At 37.2% G+C, this 15,845-nt stretch overlaps 1 protein-coding gene across 2 annotated transcripts in view; it reads left to right on the forward strand.

The window, feature by feature from the left end:
- Positions 1-2,428: 2,428 nt before the first annotated feature.
- The window catches only part of Abca9 (ATP binding cassette subfamily A member 9), a 59,981-nt gene continuing 46,564 nt past the window's right edge, over positions 2,429-15,845 (forward strand). Inside the window, exons 1-7 of one of the 2 annotated variants that reach the window (XM_047546818.1) lie at positions 2,429-2,663; positions 4,696-4,797; positions 6,790-7,003; positions 10,987-11,151; positions 11,718-11,821; positions 12,556-12,782; positions 15,139-15,280. In XM_047546818.1, the coding sequence (XP_047402774.1) occupies positions 4,702-4,797; positions 6,790-7,003; positions 10,987-11,151; positions 11,718-11,821; positions 12,556-12,782; positions 15,139-15,280 (948 nt within the window). In that variant the 5' untranslated portion in view covers positions 2,429-2,663; positions 4,696-4,701. The remainder of the gene's footprint in view (positions 2,664-4,695; positions 4,798-6,789; positions 7,004-10,986; positions 11,152-11,717; positions 11,822-12,555; positions 12,783-15,138; positions 15,281-15,845) is intronic. The other variant, XM_047546820.1, reaches the window with a different exon arrangement.

Genomic DNA, 15,845 nt, shown 5'->3' on the forward strand with positions numbered 1-15,845 from the left:
TATAAAGTGTGTGCACCTAAATGAGGATAAGCCAGTGAACAGAGACATATGCAAATGAGACAGGAAGCATAGCATTCATGACAAGCTCATAGATTCTGGAAATGGTCTGGCTTTCAATGCAGGTTCTGACACTCATTAAGCATGTGAATTGCCGTGTTGTTTGAACTCTAAGGCCTCGCCCTTTCCATTTACAAAGCAGGGTACATTATAATAGTGCCTACCTCATGGGACTACCATTGGATCAAATGTGTTAATATTTAAGTGCGAGGGTGGGGGTTTAGCTCACTGGTAGAACATGTGCGTAACATGTGTGGGGCTCTGGGTTTGCTCCACAGCACTGAAAAAAATTGTGTGTGTGTATCTGTGTGTGTGTGTGTGTAGTACATACATATGTATAGTGCATATATATTTAAGTTTTTCTTATACATAATGGATGCTAGAAATAATTGTGAAATAAATACATTATGTGATTAAAATCAGTGGTGCCCAATTTTTGAAATCCTATGTGTTTTTGTTTGGTTTTCGTACTCCGGTTTGAATCCAGGAGCACTCCATTGAGCCACATTCCCCTTTTAGTCTTTTTTATTTAGAAACAGGACCTCCCTACATTGTTTAGGTCCTTTCTAAGTTGCTAAGGCTGATCTTGAACTTGTGATCCTCTTGCCTCAGATGCCCATCACTGAGTCACGGGGATTACAGACCCACGCCAACTTGTCTTTCTCTTCTTCTTTGTCCTCCTCCTCCTCCTCCTCTTCCTCTTCTCCTTCACTCCTCCCCACTCTCCCCCTCTTCCTCTTCTTCCTCCCTTGCACAGTGCTGGCAAATGGAATCCAGAACTTTGCAAGTGCTATGCCACTAAAGCTATATCTCCAGCCCTAAGATTTGTTTTAATTAGTAAGTCAATTCTAAAGCTCATTTAGAAGACGAATTACATGTGATTGAAACAAGCAAATGTTGAAAAGAAGATTATCAAATGTTGAAAAGAAGATTATCAAAGGTGAGTTCCATGAAGATCACACAATAAGGTGCTTATGAAGAAAGAAGCCAACACATTGAAGAAACAGAAAAGAGCTCAGAACAGAAAGTGGACAAGGACCAGAACTTATAACCTTTAACTTAGACACAAAGTTCTTCTAGGAAACATAAAATTGCCTAAATTATATTCTCTGTGCACAAAATGTTAGCAATGTTAATGTATGTGATAGTTTTGTACCTCTTCAGATGACAGTTGACATACTGAAACAATCAAAGGTTGTTTATTAGTGTATCATGAATTGATGAGTTCAGTATGCCTCTACAGATTTGATTGCTGAGAAATTCTCATAATTAACAGAAGAGTAAATATAATTGAACAAACATTGAAAGAATGGCGAATAGGTAATGGGGCACAGATGAGGGTCTGTTTTAAGAATTGTATGCCTTTACTGTCCCCCTTTGGTTGTGTGCTTAGGAAGTAATTTTAGTACACAAGAATTTAACAGACACTGGCTATAGGCAAAAAGATAATCAACCTTTTTCATCTTTCTTTTCAGTCAGACAAACTCCATGAATTTCAAGAAATTTCAGGATAATCTTGTCTTCTGCTCTCATGAGAAGCTCAAAAAAGATTGACAGCCATCAACTGTTTAAATGTTTTTCTAACCAGACTGGAAATAGGATATACTAAAAACCACTAGTGCCTATGGAGACAGGAGTTTGTTTTCTGGGAACTATTACAGAAATAACAGGTCTGTAGGCTTTGGGAATGCAGGTATTTTTTTCATATGACATTGCTCCCAAAAATGCTCCAATTTTTTACCCCAAGGAAGATGCAATGAGACTGAGATAGGATGAAAATTCAGAGTTTACTTTGCTGCCTGAAAAAAATAAACAGTTTCATTGCCATACTCCTAGATTCATTTTTCAAGAATCTGTGGGAGGTTTTGAGGTATTTCTGACCCAATTTGTGTATTTATACTTGTCATTAAAAATAAATTCCTTTCCAGTTTGCTATGCTCTGCCTTCTCTGAACTTTTTATTTATCGTTGTTCTAAAGATTGTGTTGGGGGTTAACTCTCTCCCATTAGGGCCCAATATGAAGAGAGAGAGAGAGAGAGAGAGAGAGAGAGAGAGAGAGAGAGAGAGAGAGAGGGGGGGGGGGGGGAAGGTGGGGGGGGAGGGCGAGAGAGAAAGAGAGGGAGAGAGAAGGAAAGAGGGAGAGAGAGAGAGGGAGAGAGAAGGAAAGAGGGAGAGAGAGAGAGAGGGAGAGAGAGAGAGAGAGAGGGAGAGAGAGAGAGAGAGAGAGAGGGAGAGAGAGAGAGAGAGAGAGAGGGAGGGAGAGAGAGAGCGGGAGAGAAAGGCTGGATTCTCCTTTGCTGATAGTTTCTAATGTTTGGAAATGCAGCCAACCATCTGCAACTGTGAACTCCCTGCAGAGGAACTGGCAGGAGACAAAGAAATGAAAAACAGCACAGGAGTCACTATGTGAGCATAGAGTTTTTGGCAGTCTGGTTGCATTGAGACCATAATCCTCTTCGGAACTCAGTCTAAAACGGAACAATTTACAATTAAACATGAAATTAAAACCACGATGTAGTAGTGACCCAAAGGAATGTGAATTCTCCAGGACACAGAGACCCGGGGATGAACTGTGTTTCTAGATTTTTGCTTCGGCTTTCCTAAGAGTAAGTTAATGCTAAATTGTGCTTATTTTGCATTTAGAAATAGAAAGTAAGACTAGAAAGAGAGATGCCAAGCATTTGGGAGGGAATCATTAAATGCAGTAAATTATTTTTCAAATCATCTGAGTATTTTATACTGTGTGGCTAAATAATCAGTTATTTAAACTAAGATTTTCCATTTTGCCCTATGATTAAAATACATTTGGACAAGTAGCACATATAGTAGAATCTTCTGTTGGATAAATTGAAAGGAATATTACTTTATGTTGCCTCTTTGCAAGTCTGAGCTATTTCCAAAGGTATTTGAATTACTCTCTTTTTGTTGATTTTCAGTTTCACTGCCAGAGGAATGTTAAATGCTGGAGGATAGGAGATTTTCTGAGTTTTGCACTGTTTTTAACTAACTTGAGAATATTTTCATCAAGAAAACTTAGGGAAATACTTTTGTTGACCTTGTTTATCATGCTACACGTAAAAGAATTTTTATCACTTTTGCTGTGCAAATGTGAATAACAAGAATTCTGACCGAGAAATTACTGGCTTGTTAGAACCAATTTATTATTTGTATATTATGCAATTTCCTAGTCAGAGCAACTTAGGTTAACTTGATGTTCTGTGCATGATTGTGAGTGGTATTTTTATTTCCTGATATTCCCATCAAGATGTGCAGTGGAGAAAATAAATCTTAATCAGAAACAACCACACTTGCAACAATTAGATGATGCAATTGTTATTCATAAATATTTCCTTGCACATGTATTAACTTGCAGGAAGAAAGAAGAGCAGTTGCTTGGGCAATATGTTTAATACTGTCAAACACCAAGACTTGCCAAAGGATCACTTTCTTAACTGGAAATGCTGCAGTTTGGTACTAGTGGAGGTTTCCTGCTATTGCAGCGTCTGAATGGCATCATTAGTGGGAGCTCATCTACCTACCTGGCAAATTCAGTTCTCATTCTCTAAAACTTCCACCACATTTTCTATTGACTTGCCCTTGATTTTGATGCCGTTGGACTTGTGTTTTCCTGGTGGTTGTCTTGGGACTTCTTCGGATTTTAATTATCAAGGGTCAAGGAAAACTTGAGTTAATCGTGCTCTTGAGTACGGCGATACACAAAGAGCCTGTCTCATCTGGGTGATTTATTTCCTTTCAGTTCTATCTCCCATCTCACATCTGAGCTCCATTCTTACTTCCCACCACCCAAAGAAACCTTCCTATTATATTCAATGATGATCCGTAAGTTCCTGGATGTTTTTGGAAAATGTGTATTGCATATAGTATGAATTCATACAAACAATATTGTGATGTAACAATCATTTCTTTTCTCTTATTTTTGGGTTGGCACCATGTTTTAAAGATTTCTTGGGCTGGGGAGATAGCTCAGTTGGTAGAGTGCTTGACATGCAAGCACAAGGTCCTGGGTTCGATCCCCAGCACCGCGAAAAAGAAAAAAAAATTTCTTTATGTTGACGGGTAGATACCAATTCATTATTCCCCATTTCTACATAGTACTTTTTGGATAGTATCCATCAGCCTTTGTTTTATATTACCATGCCACAATCATCTCCTTATAATGAGAATCTATGTACAGGTCTCCTCACAAACCCATAAGAGAATTTCCTTGAGATAAATGCATAGGAGCAGAATTTGTTAGTGGTAGGATACAGCTAAGTAGTAATGAATTTGTAATGAATCACCTGACCAATTAAATCTACCCCATTAGCAGTACATAAAGTTTCTTTATCCCCATTAAATAGTTTATCAGATAAGTATTGTGGGGACAACAGCACTTGACACTATCAGCTCTCTGATTTGATTTCTACTGAAGAGTAAATGTTATCTCACAATTGTTTCCATTTTTATTCTTTTAATACGGAGTTTGAGCATCTCTTTAAAAAAAATCTTGGAACACTTCTTTAGGCATGCAATTGGAAACAGCTGTTATACTCTTTCTTTTTTTGTTTGATTGCACAATGTTTTCTATTTCAGACCTTCACATTTACTTCCTTTACTTCCTCTTTTTAAAATAAACAGGTCAAAATGAGCAAGAGACGTATAAGTGTGGGTCAGCAGATTTGGGCTCTTCTCTGCAAAAATTGTCTTAAAAAGTGGAGGATGAAAAGAGAGACCTCACTGGTATGATTCAGTCTACGTGTTCTCATATTTAAAAGAGGAAAAATATTTTCTCAGGCAACACACACACATCTTCATTATTTAATATTCTATTTATACTCTAATTTAGCAGACTAGAATTATTTTCCAAATACTGGACTTTGCTATTTTTTTTCAAATAAAATTTAAAATACAATTATTATATGTCTTACTACAGGTATTTTTAAAAGAACTCATATTTAGAAACTTCACGAAAAATGAAGCCATATCTTTATAACGCAAAGATAATTCTTAACATCTGAATTCATTTGAATCTCATTAAGGCACAGGCACAGAAGTTCAGGGTCAAACTGAGAAATAATTTAATCCAGAATTAACCCAAAGTTTAAAAAACAGTAAAAAGAATGGATTCACCATAAAGAAAAGATGGAAGTGTAACAGACATGCTAATTATCCTGAGTTGATCCCCTGCCCAATATATACAAAAATGAAAACATCATGTTAGCTCATAAATATGTGCAAATATTACGTGTTAATCAAATGAAAGAAAAAGGTAAACTGTAGTTCTTCTAAACTGTTGCACTACGGATGCAATGTCAATTTGAAATAATAGGAATATAGACAAACGGCAAAAGAAAAATGACATGTTTATCTTTCACTTCTATTAAAATAGTACTTTTAATTTTAACAATTAGATATGTGTTGAAAATCTTATAAATTCAGAAAAACATAAAGAATAAGGTAAAATCACTCATAAAATATCCATATTCAAGACACAGTATATTAATGATCTTATGAACATTGTGTGTGTGTGTGTGTGTGTGTGTGTGTGTGTGTGTGTTTATTCAGAAAATAGGTATTGAATGCCTGGATTCTCAGTGAAGAAAGCATAAAAAAATTCTACATAGGACAGGCATGGTGGCACACTCCTATAATCCCAGTGACTTGGTGGCACATCCTGTAATCCCAGTGACTTGGTGGCACATCCTGTAATCCCAGTGACGTGGTGGCACATCCTGTAATCCCAGGGACTAGGGAGACTGAGGCAAGAAGATTGCAAGTTTGAGGCCAGCCTTAGCAACTTAGGAAGACCCTGTCTCACTAATAAAAATAAATTAATAAAATAAAAAATAAAAAGGCCTGGAGATATAGTCAGCAGTAAGTGTCCCTAGATTTAATCCCTGGAACTGAAAAAAAAATCCACATGAGCAAAAATTATATAGATATGAATACACAATTTGGGCTGTCACTCTAAACAGATGTTTTATTCCTTTTTTTTTTTTTTTTTTTTTTTTTTGTGGTGATGGGGATTAAACATAAGGCCTTGTGCTTGACAGGCAAGCACTCTACCAACTGAGCTATATCCCCAGCCCCTTAACTGTTTTTACAATAAGCATTATATCTCTCTTTTCATTTATGTAGATAGATAATAGACATAGACATAGATCACGCATAGCTAATATAAGGTGTGATGAATGTGGCATATACCTCTTTGACAAGGTCTTGTGTTTAGAATTATAACTAAAATCATAAAGTGGGTTCTTATTACTGGGTTTTGAATGCATTCTCTTACAATTCCAATTCCAGAATATGATCAGAATGATGAAAGAATTTAAAAATTCTTTTTAGGAGCAATATTTCCACCGTGTTCCAAGTGCAGGCAGAAGAAGGTCAAAATAGGATCTTCCTCCTATTGAAGGAAACTGCATATCCATTCCAAGCCACCTGCCTTTTTCAACATGACTATAAGCCACTGGGCTTTCATGAAGCAATCCAACCTTTCATTGGGGAATGATAAACTGAGATTCTCAATCATAACTGGAATCTCTGTCTTGGTAGACAATGTGCATATTTCAAAATGTATAGCTTAAATAAAGGAAATCAAGACATTTAAAATGTCAGAGACAGAGACAGAGAACAAATGCAATGCAAACTGCATTACAAAACTAAGGGTTTTCTGTGGTTTGTGATAGGACACCTATTGATTTGCTTCTTTTTTCTCCCCTTGTTACATAGGAATGGTTTTTCTCATTTCTTCTACTACTGTTTGCATACCTCCTTTCTTCCAATTTACACCAAATTAATGACTCTCCTCAAAAGTCTGCGGTGGATCTGGATCTGGGACGTGTAGATAATTTTAATGACTCTAATTATGTTATTGCATTTGCACCAGAATCCAAAACTACCCAAGAGATAATGAACAAGGTGGCTTCAGCTCCATTCATGAAAGGTATGTTCTTTTGCAATTCATGATAATTTTCTTATTTGCAAAGTACACAAATTTGTTTTGTTGTTTTCTTGATAGATTGTTCAATGTTGAAATTTTTGCTGTTTATTAAAAACATTAATGTATATTCCTTTCCAATAACAAGGAGGTTTACTTACTCTGTTAACTAGTGTCCTATTTAGGAAATTCTATGTTAAAGGCTTATTACCCTTTACAGTACATATCAAAATGAGATAGTCCAGTGTTATTTAAATGTATTTTTTTTTAAAAGAAGATTCTGGAAAGATTGGATGAGAGTGGCAACATGACTTTTTGATCTATTCAAATACATAAAAATTGAGAAACTGTATCATAATGCCAAAACCGCATGGGCAATATTTAGGACAAAACTAGGTAACTAAGTGTTTCCTTGTTCCTCAAAATATAAGTGACAGAGGAAGAAGCTCTGACAGCTACAAGTTTGGCATGGTATCTCTCTCTGGGGGTAGCTGGAGAGCAAGGGGAAGCCATGGAAGAGGAGGCCCCTTTAAGAGTTACCAGGATGTACTGGAGAGAAGAGATGGCCAATTTGAGAACAGCAACTAAGACTACCTGGGTATTTAACACTGTTAGTGCAGTGTTGGAATGCTATTCTGAGGCTATTATACATGCAAAGTGGGACAGACTAACTAGGCAGTTATGGAATAGTCTAACTCTCTCACCTTGAGTCCTTGAAACCCAGGATATCAGTATGGGAGAAAAGGGATGCAGAGTTCTGGGACAGAAAATTTCCAGGGTAAGGAATCTTGTTATTCCAGATAGCTAGGAAGTCCTCAAAACTAGCAGGTTACGTCAAAAAGACTCAGTGGCCAACTCAGGGCAAGTTGTATTTCAAAAAATGCAATGATTCAAAACTCATCAAATAGTTAAATTCATGCTTTCAGAATGATATGAAAAGAAAATCCACCTGCTTAACATTATAGGATGATAATGAATGAGTTCTTGTGAAGATTTATAAATAAAAAGAAATACCATATTGTATTCTGGGTGAATAGTACTATTATACAAACCAAATAGATAAAGAAAAGGTACTCATTTAAAAATGTTTTCTAATATTTGAATAAAAGAAGTGGTAGATAGAAAACATCACCAATCTGAAACCCTCATTGAATTAATGTATCTAGACAGCTGCCAATATCTCAAAAGGGAGACAATCAGAAATTATGAGCTTCTGATAAGATGACATGCCACCACCCAAGGTGTGGTAAACAGGGTGAGATCTGAGTTTGATTAAGCCTCTGGATCCAGCTGCTGGATTGGAGGAAATACAGAGAAAGGAAGCATGTTGAATTTTTTTAAGAGTATACATCTCACAAAATTATGTGGGTTAAATGACTTGGGTTTCCAACATCATTCTAGGTAGAGAAAAATTGAAAGTATTCCCTCTAAAAACTGGAACAAGAGAGGGACACCCTCTTTCACCCCATCTATTCAACATAGTCCTTGAAACTCTAGCCAGAGCAATTAGACAGAAGAAATTAAAGGGATACACACAGGAAAAGAACTCAAATTATCCCTATTTGCTCATGACATGATTCTGTATTTAGAAGAGCCAACAAATTCCACCAGAAAATTTCTAGAACTCATAATTGAATTCAACAAAGTAGCAGGATATAATACTAACATCCTTAAATCAATTGCATTTCTATACATCAATGATGAATCAACTGGAAGAGAATTAGGGAAACTATCCCATTCATAGTAGCCTCAAAGAAAATAAAATATTTGGGAATCAATCTAACAAAAGAGGTGAAAGACCTCTACAATGAAAACTACAGAACACTAAAGAAAGAAATTGAAGACCTTAGGAGATGGAAAGATCACCCAGGTTCTTGGATAGGCAGAATTAATATTGTCAAAATGGCAAAACTTCCAAAAATGCTATACAGATTCAATGCAATTTTCATTGAAATTCCAATGACATCCTTCACAGAAATAGAAAAAGCAGTCTTGAAATTCATTTGGAAGAATAAGAGACCTAGGATAACCAATGCAATCCTCAGCAAGAAAAGTGAAGCAGGAGGCATCACAATACCAGACCTTAAATTATACTATAGAGCTATAATAACAAAACAGGCATGAAGACCAATGGAACAGAAGACAGACAAACCCACATAAATACAGTTACCTCATACTAGACAAAGGAACCAGAAACATACATTGTAGAAAAGATAGCCTCTTCAACAAATGGTGCTGGGAAAACTGGAAAATCATGTGTAACAAAATGAAATTAGACCACTATCTCTACCCTGCACAAAACTCAACTCAAAGTGGATCAAGGACATAGGACTTAGATCAGAGACTCCATGCCTACTAGAAGAAAATGTTGGCCCCAATCTGCATCATGTTGGCTTAGGACACAAATTCCTCAACAAGACTCCTAAAGTGCAAGAAGTAAAACCAACAATCAATAAATGGGATGGCATCAAGCTGAGAAGCTTCTTCACAGAATAGGAAACAATCAAGAATGTGAAGAGAGAGCCTATAGAATGGGAGAAAATTTTGCCACCTGCACCTCAGATAGAGCATTAATCTCTGGGATATATAAAGAACTCAAAAAACATAACATAAAAGAAAATACAAATAATCCAATTAATAAATGAACAAAGGAACTGAATGGGTACTTCACAGAAGAAGAAATATGAATGCTCAACAAATATATGAAAAAATGTTCAACATCACTAGCAATTAGAGAAATGCAAATTAAAACTACCCTGAGACTTCATCTCACTCCAGTTAGAATGGCAATTATCAAGAATATAAATAACAATAAATGTTGATGAGGATGTGGGGAAAAAGGTTCACTCATACATTGCTGGTGGAACTGCAAATTGGTGCAACCATTATGGAAAACAGTATGGAGAATCCTCAGAATACTTAGAATGAAACCACAATTTGACCTAGTTATCCTACTCCTCAGCATATCCCCAAAGGACTTAAAATCAGCAAATACTATAGTGATGCAGCCACATCAATGTTCACAGCAGCTCAATTCACAATAGCTAAACTATGGAACCAACACAAGTACCCTTCAATAGATGAATGGATAAAGAAAATGTGGTACATATACACAGTAGAATATTACTCAGCCATAAAGAAGATTGAAATTGTGGCATTTGCCAGTAAATGAATGGAACTGGAGTCTGTCATGCTAAGTGAAATAAGCCAATCCCAAAAAACCAAAGGCTGAATGTTTTCTCTGATATGCAGATGCATATACTGACTCACAAGAGGCTGGGGTTAGGGAGGAGTGGAGGTTCACTAGATTGGGAAAAGGGGAAATGGTGGGGAATGCAGTGGGGAATGGAAATGGAAAAGACAATGGAATGAATTGGACATAACTCTCCTATGTTCATATATGAATACATGACCAGTTCATGTACAACCACAAGAAGGGGAGTTATACTCCATGCATGAATGATATGTCAAAATTCTACTGTCATGTATAACTAAAAAGAACAAATAAAAAAAGATATCAGTAAAAAAAAAAATGACCTGAATTTGATTAGTAACAGCCTTTTACCTTCTGTATTTTAGAATTAATAGTCTAAAGAAACACTGCTAAATTTTAACAACTTTATGCTGTCTTTGGAAATTTGGCCCCAATGACACCACTGTGAAATGGAAATAGTATATACTTTGCTGTTAGGTCTGGTAGGCATAAATTTAAATGGAAGCTTTGGTACGCTATTATTTAAATACAATATACAGTAAATTATTGACTAGTTTGTTCGGAAAGGCAAATATATTTGCCATATGACCCTTCTGATTTTATCTAAAGCATTAGGGGCCCCCCACTTTCCCTTGAAGTGTGTCTCTTACTGAGGCTGAGCACTGTCTTTAAAGAAGAAACAGCTCTAACATAACTTAAATACAATCGAATCAGGCATGTTGTTTGGGGGCCACGTAGAAATCTTACTTAACTATTCCCTTTTGTCGCACCACAGGAAAAACCATCACTGGATGGCCTGATGAAAACAGCATGAACGAACTGGATTTAAATTATTCAGTCGATGCAGTAAGAGTCATCTTTAATGATATGTTCTCCTACCATTTGAAATTTTCTTGGGGACTTAGAATCCCTAAGATGAGAGAACACAAAGACCATTCAGGTAACCTTTCCGGTAGAAAAAAACAAAACATTTTTGCTCTTATGTCACTGACCACAAGGGGGCGCGAGTGATAGCAGAAGTGAAATGAACTACCCAAACCCACAGCTTGGATCTTGATTCTGTCAACCTAGAAGAGATTCGCTTATGAAATCAAGCCTATATTCTTAATGACATTATTTCATTAAGAATTTATATTTTCTATTACTTCAGTGTTACTTCTAGATAAAACCTCAAGAAAAGGCTCTTGTTCAATAAGTCCCATTTTTTTAAAAAGCTAGTGGTTGTTTGTTTGCTTTTATGCCACAAACAAGAGAAGAGCAATGTTGAACAAAAACAGTCCGAAATATTGAATGAAAAGCCACTGAGAGCTGGTCTTCAAAGCCATAATAAGGCAGCTCTGGCGTGTCCTCCTGGAGCGTGCTCCATCACCCTCAGCTGAGAGGTCTTTCCACACCGTGTGTGATTGTGGTTTCTGAATGCATTTTGGAATATTGGAAACTTTGATTTTTCCTATAACCAAGACTGTCCTATCTCATAATAACAAGTGTGTTCTGCTTTTCTTAAAGCTCATTGTCAAGCATTGGACAAAAAAATCACCTGTGAAAGTTCAATGTTCTGGGAGAAAGGCTTTGTGGCTTTTCAGGCTGCCATTAATGCTGCGATCATAGAAGTGAGTTCTAAGTCAAAGCAAACTGGATGCTTTGTGAATTAAATTCTGACAAGTGGAGATATAGCCTGTCTTATCATTTATTCAATTTGTTAATTAAGGATAATATAGCAAACAGCTTCTATATTCAAACCATTGTGCAACTACTAGAGATTGGAAAAGATATTACAGGGCACTTCTTCCAGAGATCCTGGTAACGAGGGACATGGGAAAGTGGATGCATAGGCATAATAAAGGTTTACATTTTATTATGGCATTTTTTTCTTTTATCTTGTAATTTCTTTTTTAACTTTCCCCCCCAGGTTTTTATTGGTGCATTAGAATTGTATGTAATAGTGGGATTCATTGTTACATATACAGATATGCTCACAATACTATTTGTACAGTACCATTCACCAATATTTCCTCTTTCTATCATGAGATTTTTAATATTGTGCTAGGCAAACAATGAAGTAGGAGCTGCTCTTAGAAACCATCGGGGAAGATTTTCTATGGAAGCATCATTTTAGCTAGTATGAAAACACAAGTAGAATTTTGTCCAGTGAGGATGGTAAATAGAGATGTCCTAAGGAGTCAGGATGAAATCCACATACTCCAGGAGCTACAAGGGACCAATTATGAAGGGCATCTATAGTCTGTATATTTAAACGTGAAATGTCCTTGATTCCTTGTGATCCAGAGCGTGAGGCTCTAGTTAGATTAATGGTAATGGTTTGTCCATTGATACCCTGCTTTAGGTCGCAGTGAATCATTCAGTGATGGACGAGCTGATGTCAATTACTGGATTAAACATGGAGATACTACCTTTTATTGCTCAAGGAGGAGTTGCAACTGATTTTTTCATTTTCTTCTGCATCATTTCTTTTTCTCCATTTATATATTACACCTCGGTCAACGTTGCCCAGGAGAGACAAAACATAAAGTCACTGATGACAATGATGGGACTTCGAGAGCCGGCATTCTGGTAAAGTGCATAACCGCAGTCCACCATGCAGCATAGGCAGAAGAGCCCAGCTGGCTGGACTCCCTAGACCCTTAGGTTGGACGTTTTCATGAAGTAGATGTGATTACACTTGAATGGGCATGAATGAGGTAGATGGACCTACTGGCTTGGAAGCCGGAACTTCTTTTTGATTTAAGGAAAGCCTGGTCCTATAGATAATCTGCTGAGACTCAGGGCACTGACCAAATAGAGGATGACCCTCCGTCCCTAGTTACCACATCTGGATGAACTAGAAGTTGAGGCACAGTGAATTCTGCATTCCAGATACTTTGTCGGTAGTGGTGAGTCCTTTTCATCCCACAATGAGTACCTGTCACTGAGAAAAGAAAGCCGATTTGCTTTTTCAACACCGTGCTTTCCTTAGTGGACGCAGTAGGGCAGAGTGGGAAGAACACAGGCCTGGTAGGTAGGTGAAATCATGGGTCATCTCCATCTCATCATTTGGTAGCTGCAACTTAAACTCTTTAAAACTCTGTTTTCTGTAGAACACTGATGATAATATCTACTTCCCATGGCTCCTGATGATTAAAGAAAGAACTGTATTTTTAGTGCTTAAGAAGGCGGACACTGAGTATTAGATAGCACCTGGTAGAATTCTGGGAAAGAGTATGTCCTGAGGGACCATAGCTGCAAGTCAGGGCATTAAGCTCTGAATAGGGAGTCGGCAGTGAAACTTTTTAATGAGTTTAGCCAACTGATGTATTAGACAGTAGGGGAGATAGCGGGTCAGGGGAGTCAGAAAGAATGGTGTGAGTCTTCAATTTCCCCTTTCCACGTTCTGGCGTAATTCTCAATGTCAAACAAAACATAGAATTCATGATTACCCAATCTTTAGATTCAACCCGATCTTTAGAGGAGAGACACTGTTGAGTAGGAATACTGCACATTTTTAATATTGCTGATATTTACCAAGTTTATTTATTTTTTCTAATGAAGTGTTCAATATACTAACTTAGAAGTAGAAAAGATGGATTGTTGGTTTGATCTACAATGGGAGTTTTTCTTGTTTTTTTTTTTTCTGTGTTAAAATGATATATCATGATATCAAAGGAGATTTGGTCACTGTATTTTAAAAGATGATGAAAATCTACCCAGAGAAAAGTAACCTATGAGATTGAAAAAAAAAAAAAATCAAATGAAGAAGGATTAAAAAGTCCTCCCATGAAAAAAGACTGTGACATTTTAATACCACATTTGAGTGAAATCGAAGAGAGGTTTAGAGAATGCAGGTAGATGAAAATTTCAGAAGAACAGAGTGTAAGATGAAAAGGGCATTGTTAAAATTGGGCATTAGAAACCAGACTTCCAAAACCATGACAGCATTTTCCACTTTGAAAGGACACTGACACTCCTACTGTCGGCCCAGTTACCACATTAAATCCATAAAACACCTGATTTTATTTAATTCTCTTACTGTTTTCTAGTAGAGGAAGCTTAAATTTAAAGAGATTAAAGAACTATTTCTCAGGATTATCTAGTTACAGTACAGCAGAGAAAATTTGAATCCAGGTCTGTGTGATTAGCACACTTATTCTTTCCCACTCTACAGAATTTTCTTCCTGTCTCTCTGGCATTGATAATAAGGAACGACACATCTCCATGTCCATCTGTTTATCTGTATCTATCTACATTTTCTGTCTATGTGTATATCTGCATCTGTATCTAATCATCTATACCAAGGCTTGGTCAGCGATGGCCTGTTTCTGTATCATCTGCAACTAGAAATGGCTTTTCCATTTTAAATGCTCAGAAAAAAATTTCAAACATAATAACCGTGTGGCACATGAAAATTTATAGGAAATTCAAATTTCATTTTCTGCAGGTACATTTTTCCTGGAACATAGCCACACATCTCTCACATATTTGTCTAGGATTATTTTTGTGCTACCAAGGCAGGATTGAGTAGTTGCCACATAGACCCATTTGGCCTACGAAGCCTTAAATATGTATTATCTGGTTCTTTGGAGGAAAAGTTTGCTCACCCCTGCTTCACTGTCTATTTTTTTGTCCGTGTTGTTTGTGAGTGACTTCGAGAAGGCGTCCAGAACTGACAGATCATCACAGCTGCCCTCCCTGAAAGCTTTGCCCATCTTGTTACCCATTTTCTGTCTGAATTTGCAACTGGCCATCTATTTTGCCCGTTTGCTTGCTTATTGCCTATGTTTCCCTGTAGAATATGAACTTCCCAGCAAGGAAGTTTTCTGATGTGTCTCCTTTTTATCCTTGATCAACGGTGAGCTTCACAAACCATTTGCTGAATAAATGAATGAATGGCGAGGTGACAGCACGCTGAATCCATGCTGTGTTTCTCTGGCAGGCTTTCCTGGGGCTTGATGTATGCCGGCTTCATCCTTATCATGGCCACTTTGATGGCTCTTATCATAAAATCTGCCCAAGTTGTCATCCTAACTGGTTTCGTGGTGGTCTTTACTCTGTTTCTCTTCTACGGCCTATCCTTGGTAAGTTGGTGAATTCTCATTCTCTCTCTCTCTCTCTCTCTCTCTCTCTCTCTCTCTCTCTCTCTCTCTCATGCCAATCATGTGTCACGTACTGTTTTCACCTCTTCTGTTCTGCTTGCTGTCTTTGCATGAGACAGTTTCTGGATGCTAATAAAAAAAAATTGGTGAAATTTTGTAATTTTGTGTTAGCTTTCCATCACTCTAACAAATGTCTGAGATAATCAACTTAAAAGAAGGAAAGGTTTATTTTGATTTTTTTGTTGTTGTTGCTGTTGTTGTTTTGTTTTGTTGTATAGGGGAGTAAAGCCAGAGGTGCTTAATCACTGAGTCACATCCCCAGCCTATCTTATATTTTGTTTAGAGACGGGGTTCTATTAAGATGCTTAGAGCCTTGCAAAGTTGCTGAGGCTGGTTTGAACTCATGATCCTCCTGCCTCAGCCTCCCAATCACTGGGATTACAGGTGTGTGCCACCATGGCTGGCATGGCTCACGTTTTGATGATGTCAGTCCATGGGTCAGTTGACCCTGTTGCTCTGGGGCCTGTGGTTGGAGAGCACATCATGG

This window comes from Sciurus carolinensis, chromosome 3, assembly GCF_902686445.1.
Source record: "Sciurus carolinensis chromosome 3, mSciCar1.2, whole genome shotgun sequence".
In the NCBI taxonomy this organism is placed as follows: domain Eukaryota; kingdom Metazoa; phylum Chordata; class Mammalia; order Rodentia; family Sciuridae; genus Sciurus; species Sciurus carolinensis.